Source organism: Penaeus monodon, chromosome 3, assembly GCF_015228065.2.
Source record: "Penaeus monodon isolate SGIC_2016 chromosome 3, NSTDA_Pmon_1, whole genome shotgun sequence".
NCBI classification, from domain to species: Eukaryota; Metazoa; Arthropoda; class Malacostraca; order Decapoda; family Penaeidae; genus Penaeus; species Penaeus monodon.
In genome coordinates, this window is record NC_051388.1 from 58,613,290 (window position 1) to 58,636,526 (window position 23,237).

At 37.7% G+C, this 23,237-nt stretch overlaps 1 protein-coding gene across 14 annotated transcripts in view; it reads right to left on the reverse strand.

Moving 5' to 3' along the window:
* Positions 1-210: 210 nt before the first annotated feature.
* Positions 211-23,237, reverse strand: part of LOC119597439 (poly(U)-binding-splicing factor half pint-like) — a 29,752-nt gene continuing 6,725 nt past the window's right edge. The window contains exons 1-12 of one of the 14 annotated variants that reach the window (XM_037947073.1): positions 18,949-19,039; positions 17,980-18,700; positions 16,194-16,256; positions 14,567-14,727; positions 8,978-9,147; positions 8,736-8,853; positions 4,953-5,030; positions 4,206-4,334; positions 3,488-3,676; positions 2,727-3,365; positions 2,285-2,474; positions 537-1,312 (exon numbers count right to left, since the gene is read on the reverse strand). In XM_037947073.1, the coding sequence (XP_037803001.1) occupies positions 1,203-1,312; positions 2,285-2,474; positions 2,727-3,365; positions 3,488-3,676; positions 4,206-4,334; positions 4,953-5,030; positions 8,736-8,853; positions 8,978-9,147; positions 14,567-14,623 (1,680 nt within the window). In that variant the 5' untranslated portion in view covers positions 14,624-14,727; positions 16,194-16,256; positions 17,980-18,700; positions 18,949-19,039 and the 3' untranslated portion in view covers positions 537-1,202. Of the gene's footprint in view, positions 1,313-2,284; positions 2,475-2,726; positions 3,366-3,487; positions 3,677-4,205; positions 4,335-4,940; positions 5,031-8,735; positions 8,854-8,977; positions 9,148-14,566; positions 14,728-16,193; positions 16,257-17,979; positions 19,040-23,237 lie in introns of those variants that run through there. The other 13 variants (XM_037947062.1, XM_037947050.1, XM_037947067.1 and 10 more) reach the window with 13 other exon arrangements.

Sequence of the window (23,237 nt, forward strand, 5' to 3'; positions counted from 1 at the left end):
AAATGACAAATAAAATCTGACTGATTTCCCTCAAAACCTCAAGATACATTTTATACATTCTTAGGTCTTCAAGAAACAGGGAGACTGACTGTAAATAATTTAAATCAAAGTATTCCAATGACATATAAATATAAACAAATCAAATCTTTACCCAAAAAACTTCATCATCTATTTTCAGGTATTCAAGAAACAGGAATAATGAAAGGCCAATATAAATCTATCATTTATTAGTTAAAATTCATTCTTAAGAAATATTACCCAAAATGTTTTCTTTCCCTTGCATGGATTCTGTGAAATCAATCACTAGTGAACGGACACAACATGAAATTCAAGGACTCGTATTGTCTTACACATTGCTTTCTAATGAGAATAAGGCAATCCTAACTTTAATGCTTGGGTGAGGGATTGGGGGGCATCATTTTGCAAAGTGCAATCAACAACTTTCTCCAAAAGCACTATAAAAATAATATGAAATACAAATCAATAGAAAAAAATCTACTTTACAAGCAACTACGAATACGTCTTTTTTGTTGTTGTTTTTTCTTTCCTGTTATGGGATGTGTCTCTTCAACATCTAGTGACTGTGTAAGACCTATCCTTTTATTTTTCTTTCAATACTGGAATCCAATAGCAAATTTATGTGAAAGCTGTACTCATTAACTTTTTTTTCTATAATTTTATTAAATTTCATTTATTGTTGATAACTGTTTGCTTCATAAATCTTGATTACATGTCCCAGGAAAGAATCAGAAAAAATATATATCTATATTATATGTATAATATTTACATGTAAAAAAAAGTTGGGGAAATAATGTTTGACAAACAGAGGAACATTACTAATCATTTTCACAAAGGTGCATCAGGTATACATTAGGATCCATAAAACGGGAAAAACAACAAAATGAACACATCGCTCAACCTTATGTGGTTAAAACAACAAGACAGGGGAAGTGGGATGATTGGTGAAAAATGACATGACACTTTGTAGGAACTCGGGTCCTTCCATTCATGCAATCATGAAAGTAACACTCATAACAGTAATTAAAAAAAAACAAAATAAAAAATAATAAAAAAAGCTTTTTTTTTGTTTTTTTGTTTTACATTAGCTTTGTCACTATATAGATCTATATTTATATAATTTACACAGGAATCAACTGTCAGACTAAAATGCCTTGAAGAAATGATCTCTAAATCTGCAGCATTCACCCTGACAAATCATTGTGATTATACATGTTCTGGTCATACAACTCTGCTTTAACTAACCGACCACCAAAGTATCGGCCATTTAAGGCTTCTTGTGCTGTAGATGTTTCTGAAAGAAAAAGGGAAAAATATCAACTTAATTCATTTTTTTCTAAAATTCACATTTTCTATCTGTGTCTGTTAAAATATAATTTATTGTATTTTCCTTCTTAAGTCATATAATAATGTGAATTTAATAAAATGAGATGAAATAAGGGGGGAAAAATAAATAAATAAAAGCTTAAAACTTCATATATCACAATCTCTTATAAATGAAGTCTCCACCAAAGTTCTGTTTGTATGTGTTTTAGAAACATCTAACATAAAGCAAACATGCTTCAGGTTCCTTCACCTACTGACAACAAATTTTGTAAGCTGCTTTCATACTCTTTACATCTACTTAATCATCTTGTATAAAGATTATCTTACAATAATTTATTTTGAAACCAAAGAAGGTTACACAGGAAGGCCACATGTTTTTCTATCTTAATGAAAACGAAATGGAATGTAGGCAAATCATGACTATAATTCACATCATCCCAGCTCAGACAAATGATAAAATATTGGAACACTAAAATATCTCACCATGAGAGAGAAGCAAGAGCAGGGAAACTACAAAAGATTAAGAAGCTTCAAAAACCAAAGTAGTAATAGTATCCTCAGTATTAATGGAAAGCTATACAAGAGAGAGGGTGAAATAAGAGTGAAAAGTGATAAATGATGCTTCTGCATGATCCAGTTCCTTATTAAAATATCCTGAGTCATATGTGGTAAGCATGTACATATGCCTTGGCAGATTTTGCCTTCGCAAAAAGTGTGCATGATTATCATGTTATAATATAATAGCCAGGTTTCCTCCTTGTATACAGTGCATAACAATTTGAAAGGATTTTGTGCACTGACTTTATCTAAAAAAAAAATACAGTCTATATAAAGGCCTAATTAAATACCATTAATGTGAATACAAAACTGTTTTCTCTTGGACTAAAATGTTTAATTATTTATAATAACTGAGTTTGGAAATATGGAATTCCATACTTACCATGGGGATTTGCAAACTCAACAAAGATTTTGACAATGACTTCTGCATCCTCTTCATCAGACTGCCTTTCTTGATATATAATAACATGGTTGACAGTTCCAAATCGTCCACATTCTTCAGTGATTTCATCTTGCAGTTGCTCATCAACCTCTTCTGCTCCAACCATGTTGCGTAGGATTAAGACATTTGACTGGGAAGAATGAAAGGAAAATTGAATCCATAATACTCAACTTTAGAAAAGGTATGAATGAGAATGAATATCTTCACAATAAAAGAGATGTATCTACTTCTCTTGTATTGTGAAGATATTCATTCTCATTCATACCTTTTCTATATTTGTCAACATGAATACGGTTCGATAACCAACTTGTACAATGATAAAATTATATTCTCTTATCCAATAAAAATTGACTCCAATTGATGGAAACATTAACTCACTCACCTCAGCTTTTCTCATTAGTTTTTGCATAACAAGATGTCGAGCAGACTGTCCTTTAATTGACATGGTTTCCTGCTGTTGTAATGTTTGTGGCTCATTGTCTTCCATCAACTTCTTGGCCAATTCTTCTTGATGAGTGGGCTTGCGATCTTCACCACCAACAGCAGATGCATTTGAAGTTGAGCTCGGAGTTGATCCTGCAACACTTGGCGTTGAAGCATTTGAAGTTGCAGGGGGTAATGGGGCTGGAGAAGATCCTGAGGATCCAGGAACGGGTAGAGAGGTGAGGACTGTTGGAGGTGGAATGGCAGACCCAGAAGAGCTGGATGTCCCTATGTTGGTTGGCAGGCTAGTGACCACACCCACAGGGGGGACAGAAGCAACAGGTGGTGTTCCTCCAACAACACCCACAGGTGGCACTGTTCCCACTGGGGAAACACTGCTTACTGACCCTATGGGGGGTACACTACCTACTACACCCACAGGGGGTATCTGGGACATTGAGTTGGGAGAGCTACTTAGCCCTTGAACTAGGCCAATTGCATTTGTTGCAAGGGCATCCATAGCTTGAATCTTTGCAGTTGCAGCTGCAGCTGCCACTGCTGCTGCAGTTGGCATTTGTGTTGGTGCTGATAAGGGACCCTGAAATCCAGAAGAGTCATCTAGAGCGACAACTGCACAGTTTCTCAGAAAGACAATATAGTTGGATTTATAGAAGGTATTTTACACAAAATTTAAAACAGAAAAAATTGACAGTAACTTACATTAACACCAAAACTCACATAACATGATCCTGGAGGAGTAATTGCTTTCCCAACACGCAAATACTGTCCACCCAAGTCAAATAAGTTCATGGAAGCTATGGCTTCCTGTGCAGATTGTGAATTCTCATATTCAATAAAGCCATAGCCCTTGTGTTTGCCCGGTGTGGTGCCTGGGGTTAACATACATTGCTGAAAGAATTAGAGCTTCATTAACAAATGAGAGTAGTGTAAACAAAGATACAAAGAGAGAAAGAGAAGGAGAATGGGGCTCTAGGATAGGGAATAAATGAGGGGGGAGGGGAGGGGGGGGGAGAGAAGGAGAGAAGGAGAGAAGGAGAGAAGGAGAGAAGGAGAGAGAGAGAGAGAGAGAGAGAGAGAGAGAGAGAGAGAGAGAGAGAGAGAGAGAGAGAGAGAGAGAGAAAAAAAAAAACAAAAAAAAAAAAAAAAAACTAATATATTACTAAAAATGAATCAAATTAACTAAAAGATGAAATCTAGTTAATATTAAAATTGTCTTGATTTTCAATAAGCTCATTTTACATATAATACTTTATTCTACCACATACACACTTTCTTCGATAGATAAATAAAAAGTTAAATGAGAGTGGTGGTGGTAGTAATGTGGTGATGTGACTGTTGTGGAAAAGGAAAAGGAAAACTAAATATATATATAACAAGTAAATCAATTAACATGAAGCTTCATAAAGACCAGGCTTACCTTAATTTTGCCAAAGGCTTCAAAGACACTCTTGATGTCAGTCTCAGAAAGGTCTTGATGGACAGAGGCAATGTAGATTCTGTTGTAATAATTAGCCTCCTCTGTGATCTCATCTATCACCGTCTGGGCCTGAAAACAAGCAAAGGAGGCAGCTGTAGATGACAAGACAACCAAGATTTTGCACGCACCTGCATGGAGAAAGCACAGCGAATTCCAGTGCATACTTTCCTGGTGACACAAGTAACCAAGTTTTTATGCTTCTTATATGAGACACATCAATATTCCCTACCACCACCCATTTACTAAGACTATGCTGACTACATGAAAGCATAAAATATGTGGTAAATTGATGTCAAAATATAATTCAGTGCAATTTCAAAGCTGAAACAAAAAATGAGAACAAAGACTGTAATAATTAAAAATGGCAAAGACTTTCAAATACTTTATAACTGAAATTTTCCTCGTTTGTTTAACAAATAAGCTGGTGATCCTTAAAGGTCACTTAAGAGTACAAAGAAACCAATAAGTATAAAAATAAATAAAAGATATTACCAACTAAATAAATGCTTGATTTGGCAATCAGAACCACACAAAATATTCTTGTTCTTTCAGCTCTTTAAAATAACATATGTTAATGCTTTATCAACACAGGGCAAGTGACATTTTTATTTGATTGTATTTCACAACAAAGCATGACAAATGACACCATTCAGAACGACAGTCTTCAAAAAATACCATAATACTTGCACCATCAGTTGTCCTTGTCATTAGCTGTCTCGGTTGTGCAACATCACAGGCACTATGGCCCTGTGCTGTCGACCAATTCTGTCAATGGCAAGTAAACTATAAATGCTTATGAATTCTTCACTCATTAACATGTCATTGCTCAGGACTTGCTAAAATTTGTGCTGAGCCCTTTAACAAATACTCAAACTATCCTTCATGACAGGACAAATCAAGGATCTTAGTATTTACAGAACTCTGCATCCTAAAAACTAGGACCAGGAAATCAAGTATAAAATCCCAGATTTCTGTACAGCTTTTCATCACGTATTTAGCCAAATATATATTAGAAAGCTCATTATGCAAGAAAGCATTTTCTGTGAATCCTCATTATATATATTAAGATTCCTTCTAAGATTTATTTACTTCAAAATATTCCCAAATCACTTCTTCCATGATATAAATGCCAAAATTTGAAAATGATACCCACCAAAACATATCGGACTTAAAAATCAGATTCTATATTCTCTACTGATTCTTGGAACTGAAACTTCAACATAATTTATCCTCCCCACCCATCAGTACTGGAATTTGAATGCAATTAGATAAGGATATATTATTTATCAATTTTGAGTAGAAAGGCTAAATTATATTTCACATTCCTATTACCCACCCAATGTTTTAACCCATAAACTGCTGTACGCCTCTTCAGTAACTCATCAATTTGTTGTATGTCTCGTGAAAGCGCTGTTTTCAAATGATGCCCATAATCCTGACCGATTTACAACTCTGTATTTTTTTGCATAGGTATTTTCTCACACTGGCAACATTGTCTGCATGAGAGTACCGCAACTTCCTCATTTGTATTTATTAAGTCCTTCAAAACAGGCACTCTGCAGTTTAAGGGTTAAAGAAAAGTTCACTTTTTAGCAGTTTCAATTAACACAAATGAATTCATAACTATGAGCAAACATACAACCTTTATACAGATTTTAATTTCTGTCACCGAATGAACAAGACAATGTCCATGACTTAACACTCAATCATAGTTAACTACTTATCCCTGTTACACGAAGCTCCACGCTCATATATCTAATGCCAAATTGTTAATGATATTCATTAATGTTCTCCTCAAGGCAAAGCTATACACTTATCTTGAGTTTTAGTAAAACTAAATCACTAAAAAATCTGAAAGAGCATTAACCTCAACAACTATGTGCATATCATAATATAATTCTTATTTGAAAAGATTAGTATATTACAATCCTAATTATCTGCATCTACTACTTTTTTATAACAATCAAACTACTTCTTTCATACGAAACCCCGGTAAAAAGACTTAAGTTTTTTTTTTTGCCAAAGCATCTGCAATTTCAGAAGTTTTGCTTGGCAGTAAATGCTGCTGAAACCAATGTCTGACAATATTAGCGATTTCATGGCAGTCGTTCATATTTCCAACTCACTAAACTCCTTTTTCATTCCATTTCAAGGACATAGACATGTGCAACAAAAAGTTGTGAAAACTTCCCAGAATTCACTATAAAGCACAGTCTGCTAAATAAGTCACAAAAAACTTGGATTTTGGTCTTCGTACGAAAATCAAGTAATGGCACCTGAATTCAGTTTGGGAGACAGGTATTTTTTTAAACCAATGAAGATTTTTTATGCCAAAGCAACTGCAGTTGCAGAAAGCTCATTGAATGAACTGAATACCTAACACCATGTTGAATTTATCTTTTTCAAGAGAGAATAAATTCCATCCCTGTTCTTTTCTAATACTTTGTATTATCTGCACTTTTTTATTCTTACTAGTATTGACATTTCTAGTTTATCATCGATATCAGTACATTATATTATCTTCACATTCTTACTCATGTATAGCACAGGAAATTAAAATTCCTGCTGTCTGTCTGTCCCATCCCACTGCTCCACGATAAGGGACCACAAATTGAACTCTTGGATTCCCGTGGTTTCTCAATGTTCTTTTTCTTGTCTGACTATAAAAGCAGAGATTTTCCATCTGATGTCAGGCTTCAGTTGATACTTCTGACTCACAAAATATTAATTTCACAAATGAAAGTGAGAGACAATATATATTTTAAAGACATTTCTCCTTTAATCATATATCACATGCCAGCTCTATGTACTAGGAAAAAAAAAATCAAGTGCAGAACAAACTGGTTGACTGCATACATAGCAAAGCTTTGCTAATATGCTATCCCTCATGGTAGCACGTAATCAATAATCCTGAAACAAGAATGCTAGTCCCAGACAGCTACTTCTCCTAAATTTACATAGATATAATTTAAATGATGTGCAATTATCATAATTATGATAATGATAAAGACTTCCTGTAATACCAGTAAAATAAAAAATGGATGTCTATCCCATTCTGTACCAAAATCATGTTTGTTTCACAAGTGTGTATATCGCTTGCAAATTCCCGTGCCATACTGGATCTGCCACTGTTGTACATGCATAGACTCCCAAATGAGTGCCAGAATATGGAACTTACGAATGCTAACTTAGGATGGTTTAATCACCTCATGATCTCAACAGGCCTATGTTTGGTCATCAAAGACAAAAAGCTCAATATCATGATTTCCTTAAATGAGTGTTTTATGTATAATGCAGCCACTTTTAGGCTAATCCCTTTTTTTCTTTTCTCTGTGGGAAATAAATCATATCTTCTTATGACTAGTGGCATCCATGCCTTCTCATATGCCTTGTCTGAAGACCACCAAATAGAGTTCAGGATTACATTTTCTTTCATGTAGCTGCAGAAAAAAAAAAACACAATTGTTATTATTTTATTCCAAACCATATAATATTTCATTTCACAAGTTTTTTTTCTTAACCCGTTCCTGCCGGGTGACATGATAGGACGTCATAGAGAACCGCATTGTTGGCAGGTTCAGCTTGTACGTGCGACAACACGCCAGAGCACGTGGAGCAGGGCGTTCGACTTAATGCAGCGGACTCCCGCGCCCACTGTCTGGCCACTGCCAGATATCACCAGTTTAATTGCTCTCAGAGATTTCTGACAACCGGGAATAATGGGTTAATTTGTTATATCTTTAGGGTTTATGAATTGCCAGTATGAAAACAAATCAAACAGTGTACTATTTGGATGCTGGTGATAAAATACACAATAACAAACATACTGCACATACTGGTATTTGATATATTTTTACATCTTGCATTTTATGCCGAGTTATCTATTTATCTACTTTTTCATTCAATAACAACTTCCTTTCTTTTCTTATTTTTTCATTCATTCACCTAGCTATTACCAATAACTAATTCAGTGTCTTTGTTTGTTCATGCATTTCAAAATGGTGGTCACATTTTAGTGAAATGTAGAATTATATGAATCATTTTAGGAAGATGTTACCATACTTTCATTTTTCACTCCTCCTCTTGTCTAATTACTCCATCCTCTCCTTCATTTTTCAGCCTCTAATTAGAATTGCAAAGAGAAAGCCAAGAAAATGCATTCGCAGTGCTTAAACTTTTGTTTCTCTTTTCTGAAGTGCTGTATTGTCTTCTCATAGTCACACAATTTCATTTTGCAATTAGAGATAAAAGAAGTGAACTCCTATATGTCACTTGCCCTTAATGTAAATAACACAGGATTCTTTTCCATTAACATGCTTTACAAACTCTTAAAAAATAATAATAAATAAATAAATAAATAAATAAATAAATAAAAATAAACAAACTGTAAAGCTTTCAAGTTGCAAATCTGCATGCATGTAAAAGAATCTGCAGTATCAAAACCCTATACACATGAACAAGAAGACAAACCTGAGGCATGTTTGATGGGCGTCCAACTTTTATGTTGCGACCTCCAATCATCACTCCATTCATCTGTTCCAAGGCAAGCTGTGCAGCCTCTGGCATCTCGTACTCAACAAAGGCAAATCTGTTTAGAACACAAAGAATTACTTCATCTAAAATCACAACACAGACCCTACAAATCAAAATCAAATATCTCAAGGAATGAATTAATAAATAAATATACTGCTAAAATAATATGATAATCTTACCCCTTGTGCTTCTGTGTCACTGGATCCCACGACATGTTGATTGATTTGATTGGACCAAAAGGAACAAAAGCTTGACGTATAGTATCTTCTTTTAGCTCAAAGCTGATGCTCCCCACATACACACGGCACATCAACACCAGAGCTTGATGTCTTTGTAGAGACTTCGCTTGCTGAAAAGGATAATGCTAAGTAAATACTACAAACATCACCTGATTACTCTTTTTTTTTCTCTCTCTCTATGAAGTGTTGCTAATAACTTTGTAATAAGCATGTCAATAATAATATTAACAATACCAATATTAACCATGCGAGTAAGTACAATACAGAATGGCATTCGGGACCATCTGTCCAGGTGACGTCACATGGCCTAAGTAATGGTCATCCTGGTTTTTGTGACACTTCCGGAAAGATCTTTTTTCAAATGAAAATTAACCAAACTTCTACATTTGACATCAACAACCTGAAGTAATGAACAAACCTACAATTTCCTCCTGATGCCACAACTGATTAATGTATTGGCTTAGACCATGCAACTTGGAAGCTAAAACATCGTTGGCCGATGTGACAGAGAGTTTGGCATTTAGACTGTAAAATTTAGATCCTATCCTAGTATTTCGGAATGGCAATGATGCTGGAAATTTGGCATGATGGTCGCGATGTGGACACGATATAAAAAGTGGCCTGAGCTATGATGCTGAGCAATGGTTATAGACTATCAAAGCTTAAGGGATATTGTAATACAGTAGTCATCTAATATGATCCTAGTGACTGACCACTCACATCGTGTAAAAAAATTGCAAACTAAGGTACAGTGGACATGAAATCTTGGTAATGATTGACTCAGATGCTATTATTTGCTAAACTGATTAAGGGGTATGGCTGAGACCAGCAACTGGGGAAGCTAAAACATGGTTGGGCGAGTGTGAGAGAGAGATTACTGGATTTTAGCCTAGTAATTTAGCCTAGCCTAGGATGGGTGATGGCAATATGCCATCAAGGAAAAATTTGGCTGATGGCTGGAGTGACAGATATAAAAAGTTGGCTGAAGGCATGAGTGATGGGAATGGCTTGTCATGACTGTTCAAAGCTTAATGGGGAAAATTAGAATATAGTAGTCATTTAACCCCTATGATCTAGATGACATGACCATCACAACATGAAAAAAATTGGCTTGAAGGTCAGATGGCATGAACGTTATCATGTAAAAATTTGGCTGTGGGCCGGGATGATGCTAATTTACTGTTGTGAGCATTCCAGCTGAGGGCCAGGGTGACAGATAAGAGTTGCCTGGAGTGTGATAAGACTCATTTGGCATTTAGAAGGGGGCTTCTGCAGTATTTCCATCAATAAATAAGTGTAGAATGTGCTGTCCATGAACATGGCTGTAAGAGCACTAGCTCCAGGAAGAATGCTATTTCCATGCTCAGAATCCTGTTCTTGGCTGCCATGACCAGTGGCGCAAGTTGTATCAGAAAATTGACTATTACAAAAAAAGAAGAAGACATATATAACAGAATGTTATTTATTGTTTTTATTCTTGCACTGTGTTATGAAGACATATATAACAAAATGTTATTTATTGTTTTAATTCTTGCACTGTGTTATGGACTACCTAGAGATGTGCTTGAAAAGGTGAGACAGAGTCTTGTCACCACACGAGTGCTCGCATGCACCCAGCCTACAAGTCACGCATCTGTCAGAGTGGCCAATCAAGTAACCTTAACCCAAAATGATGGTACCAGAAATCTCACAGCCTCATTGATTCCAGTGACCTCTGGCAAGTGTCCAGCCACTGGGCCCAGGAATCTGCTATGTGCAGTGGATTTTCCCACTTGACTCGCTCTAACGTGTTGTAACACCTACAGCTGTACCCATTGTGATTTTCATGATTGTTACTGACGTGCCCAGCAATAAGAGATTAATGCCTGTATTTTGGGCCATGTGATGGCATTGAAGCATCCCCCCTCAATCCATTGGAGTGAGGGGGAATCAGGATATTTTTTTTTTTTTTTTTTATATTGCTAAACAATTCCTGAAAAATGGTGTGGGGTTGAAGATTCATGGTATGAAGAATCTTACACAATCATGAATAATATCAAAGATATTATAAGCTTATGTACTCCTCATGTCCCCTGGCAGGGGATGAGGGTAATAGTTATCTTTGGCAATAGCGGAGAATATGCTTAGTGTCACACCAGACTAAAAAGTGAATGAATGGTGCTTTGTTTTCTTTGTTTTTATCCCTACAAGGTATTTTACACAAATTTTCAATGTGGGTAGATGTGGAAAGGTGGGACCAAGTGCCTAATCAGAACCCAGGAAGCAATAGAAATATTAGAAATATAAATGAATTAAATTATACTTTTTTTTTTTTTTTTAATTAGAAAAAAAAAAAGAATCTTGCACCTTTTAGATCTTTCATCATCTACATGACCTGTATATTACAGTCAGATGTATAAGATAGAATAATACAAGATAAAATCTCATGACATTCATGTCATGCGAAATTTTGGCTAAGGGACAGGTGACGGAAGTATCCTGTCATGACGGTAATGTGCTGTCATGAAAAATTTAGCTGAGGGCTGTACAGGAATGATTTATCATAAGTGCACAAAGTTCATGGAAGAGGATTATTCATTGGGCATTGACAAAGGGGCTCTAGCATTATTTCCACTGCTATAAGAGGGCAAAATGTACGATCTATAAGCCATGGCTGGAAGCGCCATGGCTAAGGGGAGGACACTATTTCCATGCTCAGGATCCTATTCCTGCCCACCATACAGGGCGAGTTACAGAGAAATCAATAATAAATATGAAAATATAAAAAATAACACAAACTACACAATGTTTGAGTCTGTGCAAGGGAAACAGTCTGTTACCATCTTGCTACAGTATATGAAAAGACACTTATAGACTTTGGAAAATGGCAAAAATGCAGAAAATGCTTAGACAGGAAACAAAATAACAACACTGCAAAGGGCATGTAGGTCAAGATTTGAAACATCTAGATCCAACTGGTTATCCCTGTACAAATTTTATGGCATATGTATTTATTAATATGGTAAGCATTCAGCGCCATCGGTGCTATTTGCAACATTTTCTCTTAGGGGTTGATACTTAGTTGATCTTACATTATTGATAAACCTAAAGATTACTGCAAATCTGTTGAAAACTCCATTTTTTATAAACATTCATAGACTCTGGATAAGAATTATATCACCAATTAATGCTGGAGTTCTCATAACTTTTACACAAATTATTTCAAATTGTGAAGGAATAAAAAAGAAAAAAAATCCACATAACAAAAACACATTCAAGACAATACAATATAAAGTACTAGCATTTTATTATGGTTAAGCTGTCCTGATATGGCAAGTGAGCCTTGCATATGAACAGTTATATTCATCTATAAACAATGACAAATACCTAACACTTTACCCAGAAACCTCACACACAGGACTCAAAGCAAAACCTTATATCTAACTGCTAATTTTAGAAACATCAAACAAAAAAAAATAGAAAGAAAGAATTCAATATGCAAAACGAATGGGTTCTCAAAACTAAACTCACTCTCACAATCTCTCTCTCTCACTCACTCACTCACTCACTCACTCACCAACTCAGTCTCACACTCACATACACATACACATACACATACTCTCTCTCTCTCTCTCTCTCTCTCTCTCTCTCTCTCTCTCTCTCTCTCTCTCTCTCTCTCACTCACTCCTCTCCTCCTCACTCAACTCACTCAGTCCCTCACTCACTCACTATCTTCCTCTCCCACACACTCACCTCCACTCAACCTCACCTCCACTCACGCTCACCACATCCTCTCACATCTCTCACTCACTCACATCGCTCACTCACTCACTACCTGCAACTCACTCACACTCCTCACTCACTCACTCATCTCCAACACATCACGTATCTACTCACTCACGTCACATCGCACACATAACATATCTATACGACTACCATATACATTTACATAGACATATACCTCATCATACACGATACACACATCACATACACATCGCACATACACACAGCTCATCACACATATCACCACTACCACATATACATACACACTATACAACACAATATCAGTACACAGATACACTATCTCTCACTCCTCCTCTCTCTCCTCCTCTCTCCCCTCCTCTCTCCTCACTCCTCCTCACCCCCCATCCTCTCACTCCTCACTTCCCTCCTCACCTCCACTCCCTCTCCACTCTCACTCCTCACCTCCTCCCTCCTCTCCCTCTCCCTCTCCCTCCCCTCTCCCTCCTCCTCCACCACCACTCACTCCCACTCACTCACCTCACTCACTCACTCACTCACTCACTCACTCACCACTCACACTCACTCACATCACACATACACCATACCATACCATCTACACTACTCTCTCTCTCTCTCTCTCCTCCTCCTCTCTCTCCCCTCTCTCACTCACTCTCTCCACACTCACTCCTCTCTCACTCTCTCTCCTCCCTCACTCTCACTCTTCCTCTCACCTCACTCTCTCCCACTCCTCACCTCACTCGCTCTCACACTCACTCACTCATCACCTCATCTCACACGCACTCTCTCCTCACTCCTCACACTCCTCACATCTCACCTCACTATCCTACTCACTCCTCACACTCACTCACTCATCCTTCTCCACTCACTCACCTCCTCTTCACCTCCTCACTCACCTCACTCTCACACTCACTCACTCATCACTCTCACACTCACTCACTCACACTCTCTCACACTTCACTCACCTCACTCTCTCACATTCTCCCACTCACTCACTCTCTCCCACCACTCCCTTCCACTCTCTCACATTCTCACTCACTCACTCTCTCACATTCTCACTCACTCACTCTCTCACATTCTCACTCACTCACCTCTCACATTCTCACTCACTCACTCTCACACTCACTCATATCTCTCACCTCACTCACACTCTCTCCACCACTCACTCACTCTCACTCACTCACTCTCTCACACTCACTCACTCATTCTCTCACACTCACTCACTCATTCTCACACTCACTCACTCTCTAACACTCACTCACTCACTCATTCTCTCACACTCACTCACTCTCATTCTCTCCATTCTCACTCACTCACTCTTCATCTCTCCTCACTACTCACTCACATCTCACTCTTCTCTCTCACATCTCACACACTCTTTCTCTCTCACACTCCCACACTCTCCTCTCTCTCACACTCACACACTCTCTCTCTCACACTCACACACTCTCTCTCTCTCACACCACACTCTCTCTCTCACACTCACACACTCTCTCTCTCTCACTCACACACACTCTCTCTCTCCACTCACACTCTCTCTCTCTCACACTCACACCTCTCTCCACCACTCACACACACTCTCTCTCCTCTCACACTCACACATCTCACTCACACTCTCTCTCTCTCTCTCTCCCTCACACACTCTCTCTCTCTCTATCTTATTATATATATATATATATATATATATATATATATATATATATAATATATATATATATATATATATAAATTACATTGACAAAATAATGAAGAACAAAACAAGCTGGTGCATCAAAACCGGAAAGTCACCTGCTGTTGGTGTGCCAGAGTCTGCTTCATGAGAACCAGGCGGATGGATTGCTCCATGGCATACTTCTTGGCTCGAGCAACTGCATCCTTCTGATCGGAGGAGAGGCGTGGGAGGCTCTGTCCCAGGAGGTGGACTATGTCGTCTTTCTTCGCTCCAGCACCTGGTTTTCCATGCAAAATTAAATAAGTGAAAAGGGGTGCATAAACTGTTCACAACACATCCAACTGATGACAACAGAAATATTTTCACACTAATGCTCAACAAATAATAAGAACGCTCAGTAGAATAATGAAAATTTATCTATTGAATAAGAGTGTGTGCTTTAGTGATTGGGTGAGAGAGAGAGAGAAGAGAGAGAGAGAGAGAGAGAGAGAGAGAGAGAGAGAGAGAGAGAGAGAGAGAAGGGGGGGGGGGAGGGAGAGGGAGAGGGAGAGGGAGAGGGAGAGAGAGAGGGAGAGGGGGGAGGGAGGGGGAGGAGAGAGAGAAGAGAGGAGGGAGGAGGGAGGGAGGAGGGAGAGAAGAAGAGAGAGAAGAAAAAGAGAAAGAGTGGGAGGGAGGGAAGGAGAGGTGAGGAGGGAGGGAGGGAGGGAGGAGAAGAGAGAGAGAGAGAGAGAGAGGAGAGAGAGAGGGAGAGAGAGAGGGAGAGAGAGAGGGAGAGAGAGAGAGGGAGAGAGAGAGAGAGAGAGAGAGAGAGATGGGGGAGGGAGGGAGAAGGGAGGGAGGAGAGGAAGGGAGGAGGGGGGAAGGGAGGTGGGAGGGAGGGAAGGAGAGGGGAGAAGAGAGGAGAGGAGGGAGGGGAGGGAGGAGAGAGAGAGAGAGAGAGAGAGAGAGAGAGGAGAGAGAGATGAGAGAGAGAGAGAGAGAGAGAGGAGATGGCTATAGAAGGCAGTCACCAAGGATGTAGTGAGATAGTCACCACCACTGTTTACGTTCATTTTGGAAGCTCGATTTTTATATTATTGTCTTTGATGTTATTAATATTTTAATACCAATTTAATAATCATAATTTCAATACAAATGATAAAAATATCAATATTAATAGCACTGGAAAAAAAACACATTTTCCCACCAATTCAAGGAATGGGGAAATCAGGATCACTAAGGCCTGATCGACTTCTTTCGGGCCGAGCACACGTGGAGACATCTGTATGTAACAAAACTCACTAACACCTAAAGGGGACAGTACATAAACCCACTGACAATGGGTTAACAATGATGCTGTTATCATCATTACTGACATGATGATGACAATACTGTTTTTAATAATAATAACAGCATTAGAAAATTTTGACAAATATTTCCAAAAATCAAGGAAACGTGTAAAAGGGTGACATAGTATGGCTAGTACTTGAATCCTTTATAACTATGCACCTGTGAGGCCATGTTTACAAGCAATTAATAAACTAACTTCAAATACCATAAGCAGTAGACAATGGGATAACAACTGCATCATACATTTATCAATTTATATTAATCCTAATCAGCATCAATTTACTACTTCCATTATAATAGTGAGACCTTCTCATGTTTCTAAACATTAGGTTTACATTATAAAGCATGACTCGCCAATACTGACATACTACTGAGAATGAAGCATACATAAAAATAGAAGTTAAATCCACTTACCCAGAACGAGACTGCCCGACTGGTCAACTTCTCTCAAGGGAGACCGCGCACGTGCTGTCCCCTCTGTCAAATTAAGGACCAGGATTAGAAACACGTCTGACACAAGACACAACTTCAACATGCTGCCATATAATTTGCTTTATTTACTCTTAGGCATTTTTTTCTTCTTGCTTTTTTTTCTTTTTTTCAGGTCTTCAAGTTGATATCATGTTTTTTTTTTTCTTTTCTTTTTTCTTATCTAAACAACACAGAAGAGGAAATTTAACTACCTGTCTTTCTTTTCCTTTTTTTTTTTTTCTTCTTTCTTTTTATATGACAAAGGACACAATCTTTTAAAGCCAATTTTGACCTACCAATGAACCTGTCTTAATCTACCTTTTTTTCCCCATTGTTGCACACAGAAGAACACCATCCTTCAAAAAAAAATTATAATAAAATAAAATAAATAAATAAACGTGGTGTGTGTGTGTGTGTGTGTGTGTGTGTGTGTGTGTGTGTGTGTGTGTGTGTGTGTGTGTGTGTGTGTGTGTGTGTGTGTGTGTGTGTGTGTGTGTGTGTGTGTGTGCGCGTGTGCGCGTGTGCGTGTGTGCGTGTGTGCGTGAGAGAGAGAGAGAGAGAGAGAGAGAGAGAGAGAGAGAGAGAGAGAGAGAGAGAGAGAGAGAGAGAGAGAGAGAGAGAGAGAGAGAGAGAGAGAGAGAGAGAGAGAGATTCTGCATCTGTGTATCTGTGAGTCAGTGTTTGTGTATCAGTGTCTGTGTGTCAGTGTTTGTGTATCTATGTACTAGTGTTTATCTGTGTATCAGTGTCTGTGTATCCATGACAGTGTCTGTATGGGTCTGTGATCAGTGTATACATTTACAGGCATATGTCTGTGTGCTTGTGTAAGAATGTATGCATTTAAGCCATTACTTGCATACATCTTAAAAATAGGGTTACACTCACATAGCCTAAGTTTGAGTTGAAAATGCTCACATTCAAAACAGTCTAGTTTATGCTAATATTTACAACTGTAAACCTGGAAGCTTCATAAAGCCTAGCAAATTGTCATACATGCTGAGGGAAAAAATAAACATTTGTTGAACTGCAAACATCTACCCTGAGGAACACTTATACAAAATTACTGCACACATAAAATCTTGGGATGAACCATCCATCAAACTACCTGTACTTATCATGATCATCATCATCTACCTTTCTTTGAACCTGTACTTCTTTTTTTTCTCTCTTTTTTTTTCTTCTTTCTTTTTTTTCTTTCTATTTGAGTTACCACAGAAAGCAATGGCACACATGTTGAGTTCTGTCTTTTCCCACAAAGAAAAAGTATGCTGTACTGATCACGAAAGAAACCAAAAGATACATGAGAGTGAAAACATTCTACAAAGAGGATGAAGCAAACGCCACACCTATTCCAATATCCCAGCAAACCAACATGTCTTTCGGCACAAGTACAATGATTCTAGTAATTACTTCAGAGGACAAGTTCTACCATATATAGAGTGAAAATAGGATTTTTTTTTTTTTCTTGCATTTCCCTGTACCTTTTTTTTGTTGTTGTTCTTTTCTTTTGACTTTAGCAAGCTCTTCATAAGTATTCAAAAGAATCTGAATTTCCTTCTGTCAGGATATGAATTCTCTTATCCAAGACTTGCTCAAAAATCACAAATAAAGAAGGTTAAAAAGTGTATGAAAGTAATACACAAAAAATATAAAAATTCACTAAGATCCAATTGCCAAAAGACAATAATAGTAAGCTGGCCTAAAGGTGCACCATAATCAGAACCATTACCACTGCACTGGGGAGGCTACATTTCGTAAATAGCAGCCCCAGCTAACTGCCGAACGGCCAGCCGCTGAATCTCCCCTGTCGTTGAGGCCTTTCTGCCCACCTTACACCATGAAACGACAAAGAAAAAAAGAACAGGCATATCACATATTCACACAAAAGATATCACTCTATCGGATTGCTTGGGAATATGATGGCAGGTTACTAACAGATGATGGTGAACACTAGCAAGTGAACATGAATCATGAAAGTGAACCAGCCACACAGCCCATAATAGATAACTAGGACTGGTGGCTGGGGCTCCGGTCTCAAGGTTCCTGTGTCTTCACAAGGTACTGTTGGATGGCCAGGGGCTGCTCAACCTGTGGCCTGCAAAGAGTAGAATATAAAAACCCTCCAACGCACAAGCACACACGAGGGTCACCACACTCATTCTCAATTTTTACTTATGTACACACGAGAGTAATATCCGATCCCAGATTTTTTTGGATTACACTAATGTATTTTAGGGGAAATATATTCCTACACACAAAGTTCATCTACAAGTATGGCAAGTTTTGAGGCCTGCTTCTTTCAATTATAGGCAAGTATGACTACTGAACGGGCCTTCCTCTCTTTTTCTACTTTCAGTAATATTTGTTAGGCAAATATACAGATCCCATTCATTTTGACACTCGGGCAGGCGCACCACGCATCTGTGAAAGCAGAGCCCATACGCCAATATCTGCAAAGATAACAAAACAAACAAAAACAAATTACCATCACAAAGCAACAAGGCATCATTATAAGCATGCCTGCACCACAACTTGCTTTGTGAAGGAACACTAGTAATGGCTTCATATCTTCCTTAGCTATTTAAAGTCTTTTACTCTTAACAGTACTGAGAGGGAAAAACATTATGGTTTGTAAAATGAAAGCTTGGTTTTGTTTATGAAAATGCTTTGACAAAATGAAAGGTAACAATATGTCTGCCCTAAGTAGTGTGGAGGACTGGGGCGCAGCAATGGATGATCGGCATCAGCCAAAAGGATCGAACACTAGCGATCATTTGAGTCGGGCCAACCTGTAAAATGATAAGAAGAGAGAAGAAGACACAACATTAGTGTGGGCACCCTTTTTACAGATGGTACACCCTCTTCTGCACACTTGCCACTTCCATCCCTTTTGACTCCCACATGGCACTTCTCTCTCTCCACCTATCCCAACCCTTAACTTGGGACCCAACTATACCCACATCCAATAAATAGACTCCCAGCTGATCGACTTATCAACCTCACTCTCAAACAAAAAACCAAAGCATTCATAAATACAAACAACTATATACATACAATTATACAAACATACAACATACGCACACCAGCACATTCACAAAATAGGATTACACCATATTTGCAAAATTCATTCTCTCCATAAAAAAGGGGAGGGAAATGTTCTTGAGGCCTTCAATAAATTAGAAATTAGAAAGAATCTCCTGTGACGTAAAATATCAACATAGAGTACTAGTACTCCTCTGCTTCATTTCAAAAGAAGAAAAATTGTTCACCTTTTTGGGTTGCAACTTTGCATTAAGGGAAGTCAAGTTCACTTTTCAAGCGTATGTGCACAGACAATCCACATTAAAATTTAAACTAGTACATCCCTTTAGTATTGCTAGACATAGGTACCCATAGCAGGAACATCCATCTCTACTAACAAATAATATGGTATTCAAGGCATTTCTGTCAATGTCTTTTTCCCAGCTAAAATTTTGTTAAAAGTGCTAAGGTGTAGATCATTCACAGCTCATCATTCTCAAAACAAAACTAACACCACTTCTATCTTGGTCTTGATAAGGATAGTGTTCTAAGACAAATGAGCTAATCACTACACCTAATATATACCTTTTAGTTGGGGTTATCATTCAGCAATATCACCCAGTAACTGTAAGCATCATGCAGCCAGTGAAGAAGATAACACTGTGCAGATTTATCTTGCTTTACATTTCACTAAACCATGCCGCCCATTTTTCTCCTTTGCTTTCCTGCAAGTGCTACTGTGCAAGTATGAGACAGTAATTTTTTTTACTAAAATGGTTGCTTTCTCAAAGTTCAAAATGACAAAGCCTTTAGAAGTATTGGGGCAATGCATTTCTGGCAATTCAAATAACATTTTGCTGAATAGTTTCTTCGTACTGAGCACTGAAGCTTTTCATAGACCAATCAAACAACTTTTTATTGCCCTCTCTCATTCCTCCAATAAAATAAAAAATGTTTCTCAGAGCACACAAAGTTCTGAACAAATCAATAACAACAGTATATCATTAAAAAGAAAAAAATAATAAATAATTTTCATAAGAGTAAAATGAAAAATGTATGAAAATAAAAGCATAATAACATTTAAGAAAGAATTAGCCACAATCATGATAAACACAGTTTATGCATCATGGCATTAAAAGGACATTCATTTAAATGAATTTATTTAGAGGAGGAAGAGGAAGAGGAAGAGGAAGAGGAAGAGGAAGAGGAAGAGGAAGAGGAGGAGGAGGAGGAGGAGGAGGAGGAGGAGGAGGAGGAGGAGGAGGAGGAGGAGGAGGAGGAGGAGGAGGAGGAGGAGGAGGAGGAGGAGGAGGAGGAGGAGGAGGAGGAGGAGTTGGTTATAATCACATGCAATCTTTTTTTATTAAATGCATGAGGAAATTTGTATCCCCTGTATAGAAGAATGCAAAATTTTTAAAAAGAAATTTATATTAAAACTATTACTTGGGCCACCATAAAGATTTATCATCACCTTCATTACCATAATCTATGTCTGATATTAATTTCCCATCTGTTATTATTGTCTTTCTTCTTACTTCATTGTGAAAATCTTGTACTATCATCATTTGCAACATCAATAAAATAACAGTATCTTGATAACAACACAAGGATCAATATCAAAGTAAACGATAGTAATAATATTAACATGTCAGCCTATGGAGTAAGCAATCATCATAAAAAACAAATTCAGATGTTGCTGTTCTTTCAGTATATCATTATCAGAAGCTTGAAGATAAATTAGGGTATCACTACAAATAAATATATATATAATATAAATCATGTAGAGCAAAAATATAAACATCAATGAATAAATATGTACAGAGAGAAAGTAAGAAAGAAAGAAAAGCTAACAAACAAAAGGAACAAAGAAACTAAATAAATAAACCAAGAATTAGTTCACACTAAGACAATCCCCAGCCTGAGCTTTGCCTTGCACTCGACAGGTTAACAGTAATAACACATAACAGAAGCAAAAGTAACAACTGCAACAATACCAGTAGCGGCAATGATACAAGACAACAACAACAACCAAAAAAATAAGAGTGGCAGTAAAAGTGCCTTTTAAAAACATGTAATATCATTATCATTGTTATTAACATTATAAAAAAATAGGATTTTCCCTTATTTATAAAGAAATCTACTGTATTTCATATGGAATCTTTGACTTATTACTTCCCTTCACCTAAGATACACAAAATAGAAAAGAGATACCTTTTTTATACAAGATTTTCTTACGTACTGTGCATATAAAGTGAGAAAGAGAGAGAAAGAGAAAGAGAGAGAGAGAGAGAAAGAGAGAGAGAGAGAAGAGAGGAGAGAGCGAGAGAGAGAGAGACGAGAGGAGAGAGAGAGAAGAGAGGAGAGAGAGAGAGAGAGAGAGAGAGAGAGAGGAGAGAAAGAGAGAGAGAGAGAGAGAGAGGGAGAAACAAGAGAGAGAGGAGATGAGAAAGAGGAGAGAAGAGACGAGAGAGAGAAGAGAGAGAGAGAGAGAGAGAGAGAGAGAGGAGAGAAACAATGAGAGAGAGAGAGAGAGAGGAGAGAGAGAGAGAGGGAGAGAGAGAGAGAGAGGAGAGAAGAGAGAGAGAGAGAGGAGAGAGAGAGAGAGAGGAGAGAGAGAGAGAGAGAGAGAAAAAGAGAGGAGAGAAAAGGGAGAGAGAGAGAGAGACAATGAGAGAGAGAGACAATGAGAGAGAGAGACAATGAGAGTAGACACACAAACACAAACACACACACACACACACAACACACACACACACACACACACACACACACACCACACACACACACACACACAACACACAACACACAACAACAACACACAACACACAACACACAACCACAACACACAACACACAACACACAACACACAACACACAACACACAACACACAACACACACTTATAACTGTATATGTATATATATCTACATGTATGTATTTGTTCATCGTATGTATGTATGTATGTATGTATGTATGTATGTATGTATGTATGTATGTATGTATGTATGTATGTATTAGGTATACACACCTACAAGCAAGGCTGTCACAATCTTGTTAAATAACTACCAGGTGAACAGGAGAGTAATAAACCATCCATTACTTCTTGCAAAGAAGGAGGAGGAGGAGGAGGAGGAGGAGGAGGAAAGAGGAAGGCAAGGAAAGGAAGAGGAGGAAGTAATAGGAGAACAAGGATAAGTTATAACCAGGAAGAGGTGGTGGAAGGAGAGCGAAAAAAAATAGAAATAAAGTGGGGCAGATGAATAGGAAGTAAGAAGAGAATGGAAGGAATGACTGCACAAGCTGAATGAGGACGATTTGTAACGGCAACTATTTTCCTCCCATTTAATCCGTAACTCAAACCCACACTTAGTTCAACTTCTTAATTCGAATAATTAAATGCACAAAGTATCCCCAGCAAACTAATCCACAGCAATCATTTTCCTACATTCACTTGACAAGAAACATTTAGAAGAAAACAACTAATGACAAACAGAAAATGATGACAAAATATATATCATACTAAAAGATATAGCAATAATAAATATAATTAACTACATAACATACATGTTTAGAACTTAAAACAATAGAGGCAACCCACACATAACATCCAAACACAGTAATACCAGTGCTATTTAATCATTAGAGGTAACTACAGGATTCCATAGATCTATAGCACAAAAATTTCAATTCCCATAAGATCCCATTTCACAGAATGCATTATGGTCGCTGAAAGTGGGGTAACTGAAAATATAAAACATCAAACACATAAATCACCCAAGGCTTTTACCCTCTCCGACTTAACTGCTACCTATCAGCATAAATCAACAGCAAACCCATACATCTAAATCCTCTTAACAATGCAAGGTTATTTCGTTTGTGGTCCAATCTCGTCCTTGAAGAATGCCACACTTGTCAATGCTTAAGTGTATTACACAATACACTGTCACCAAGAGAAAAGAAAAATACAA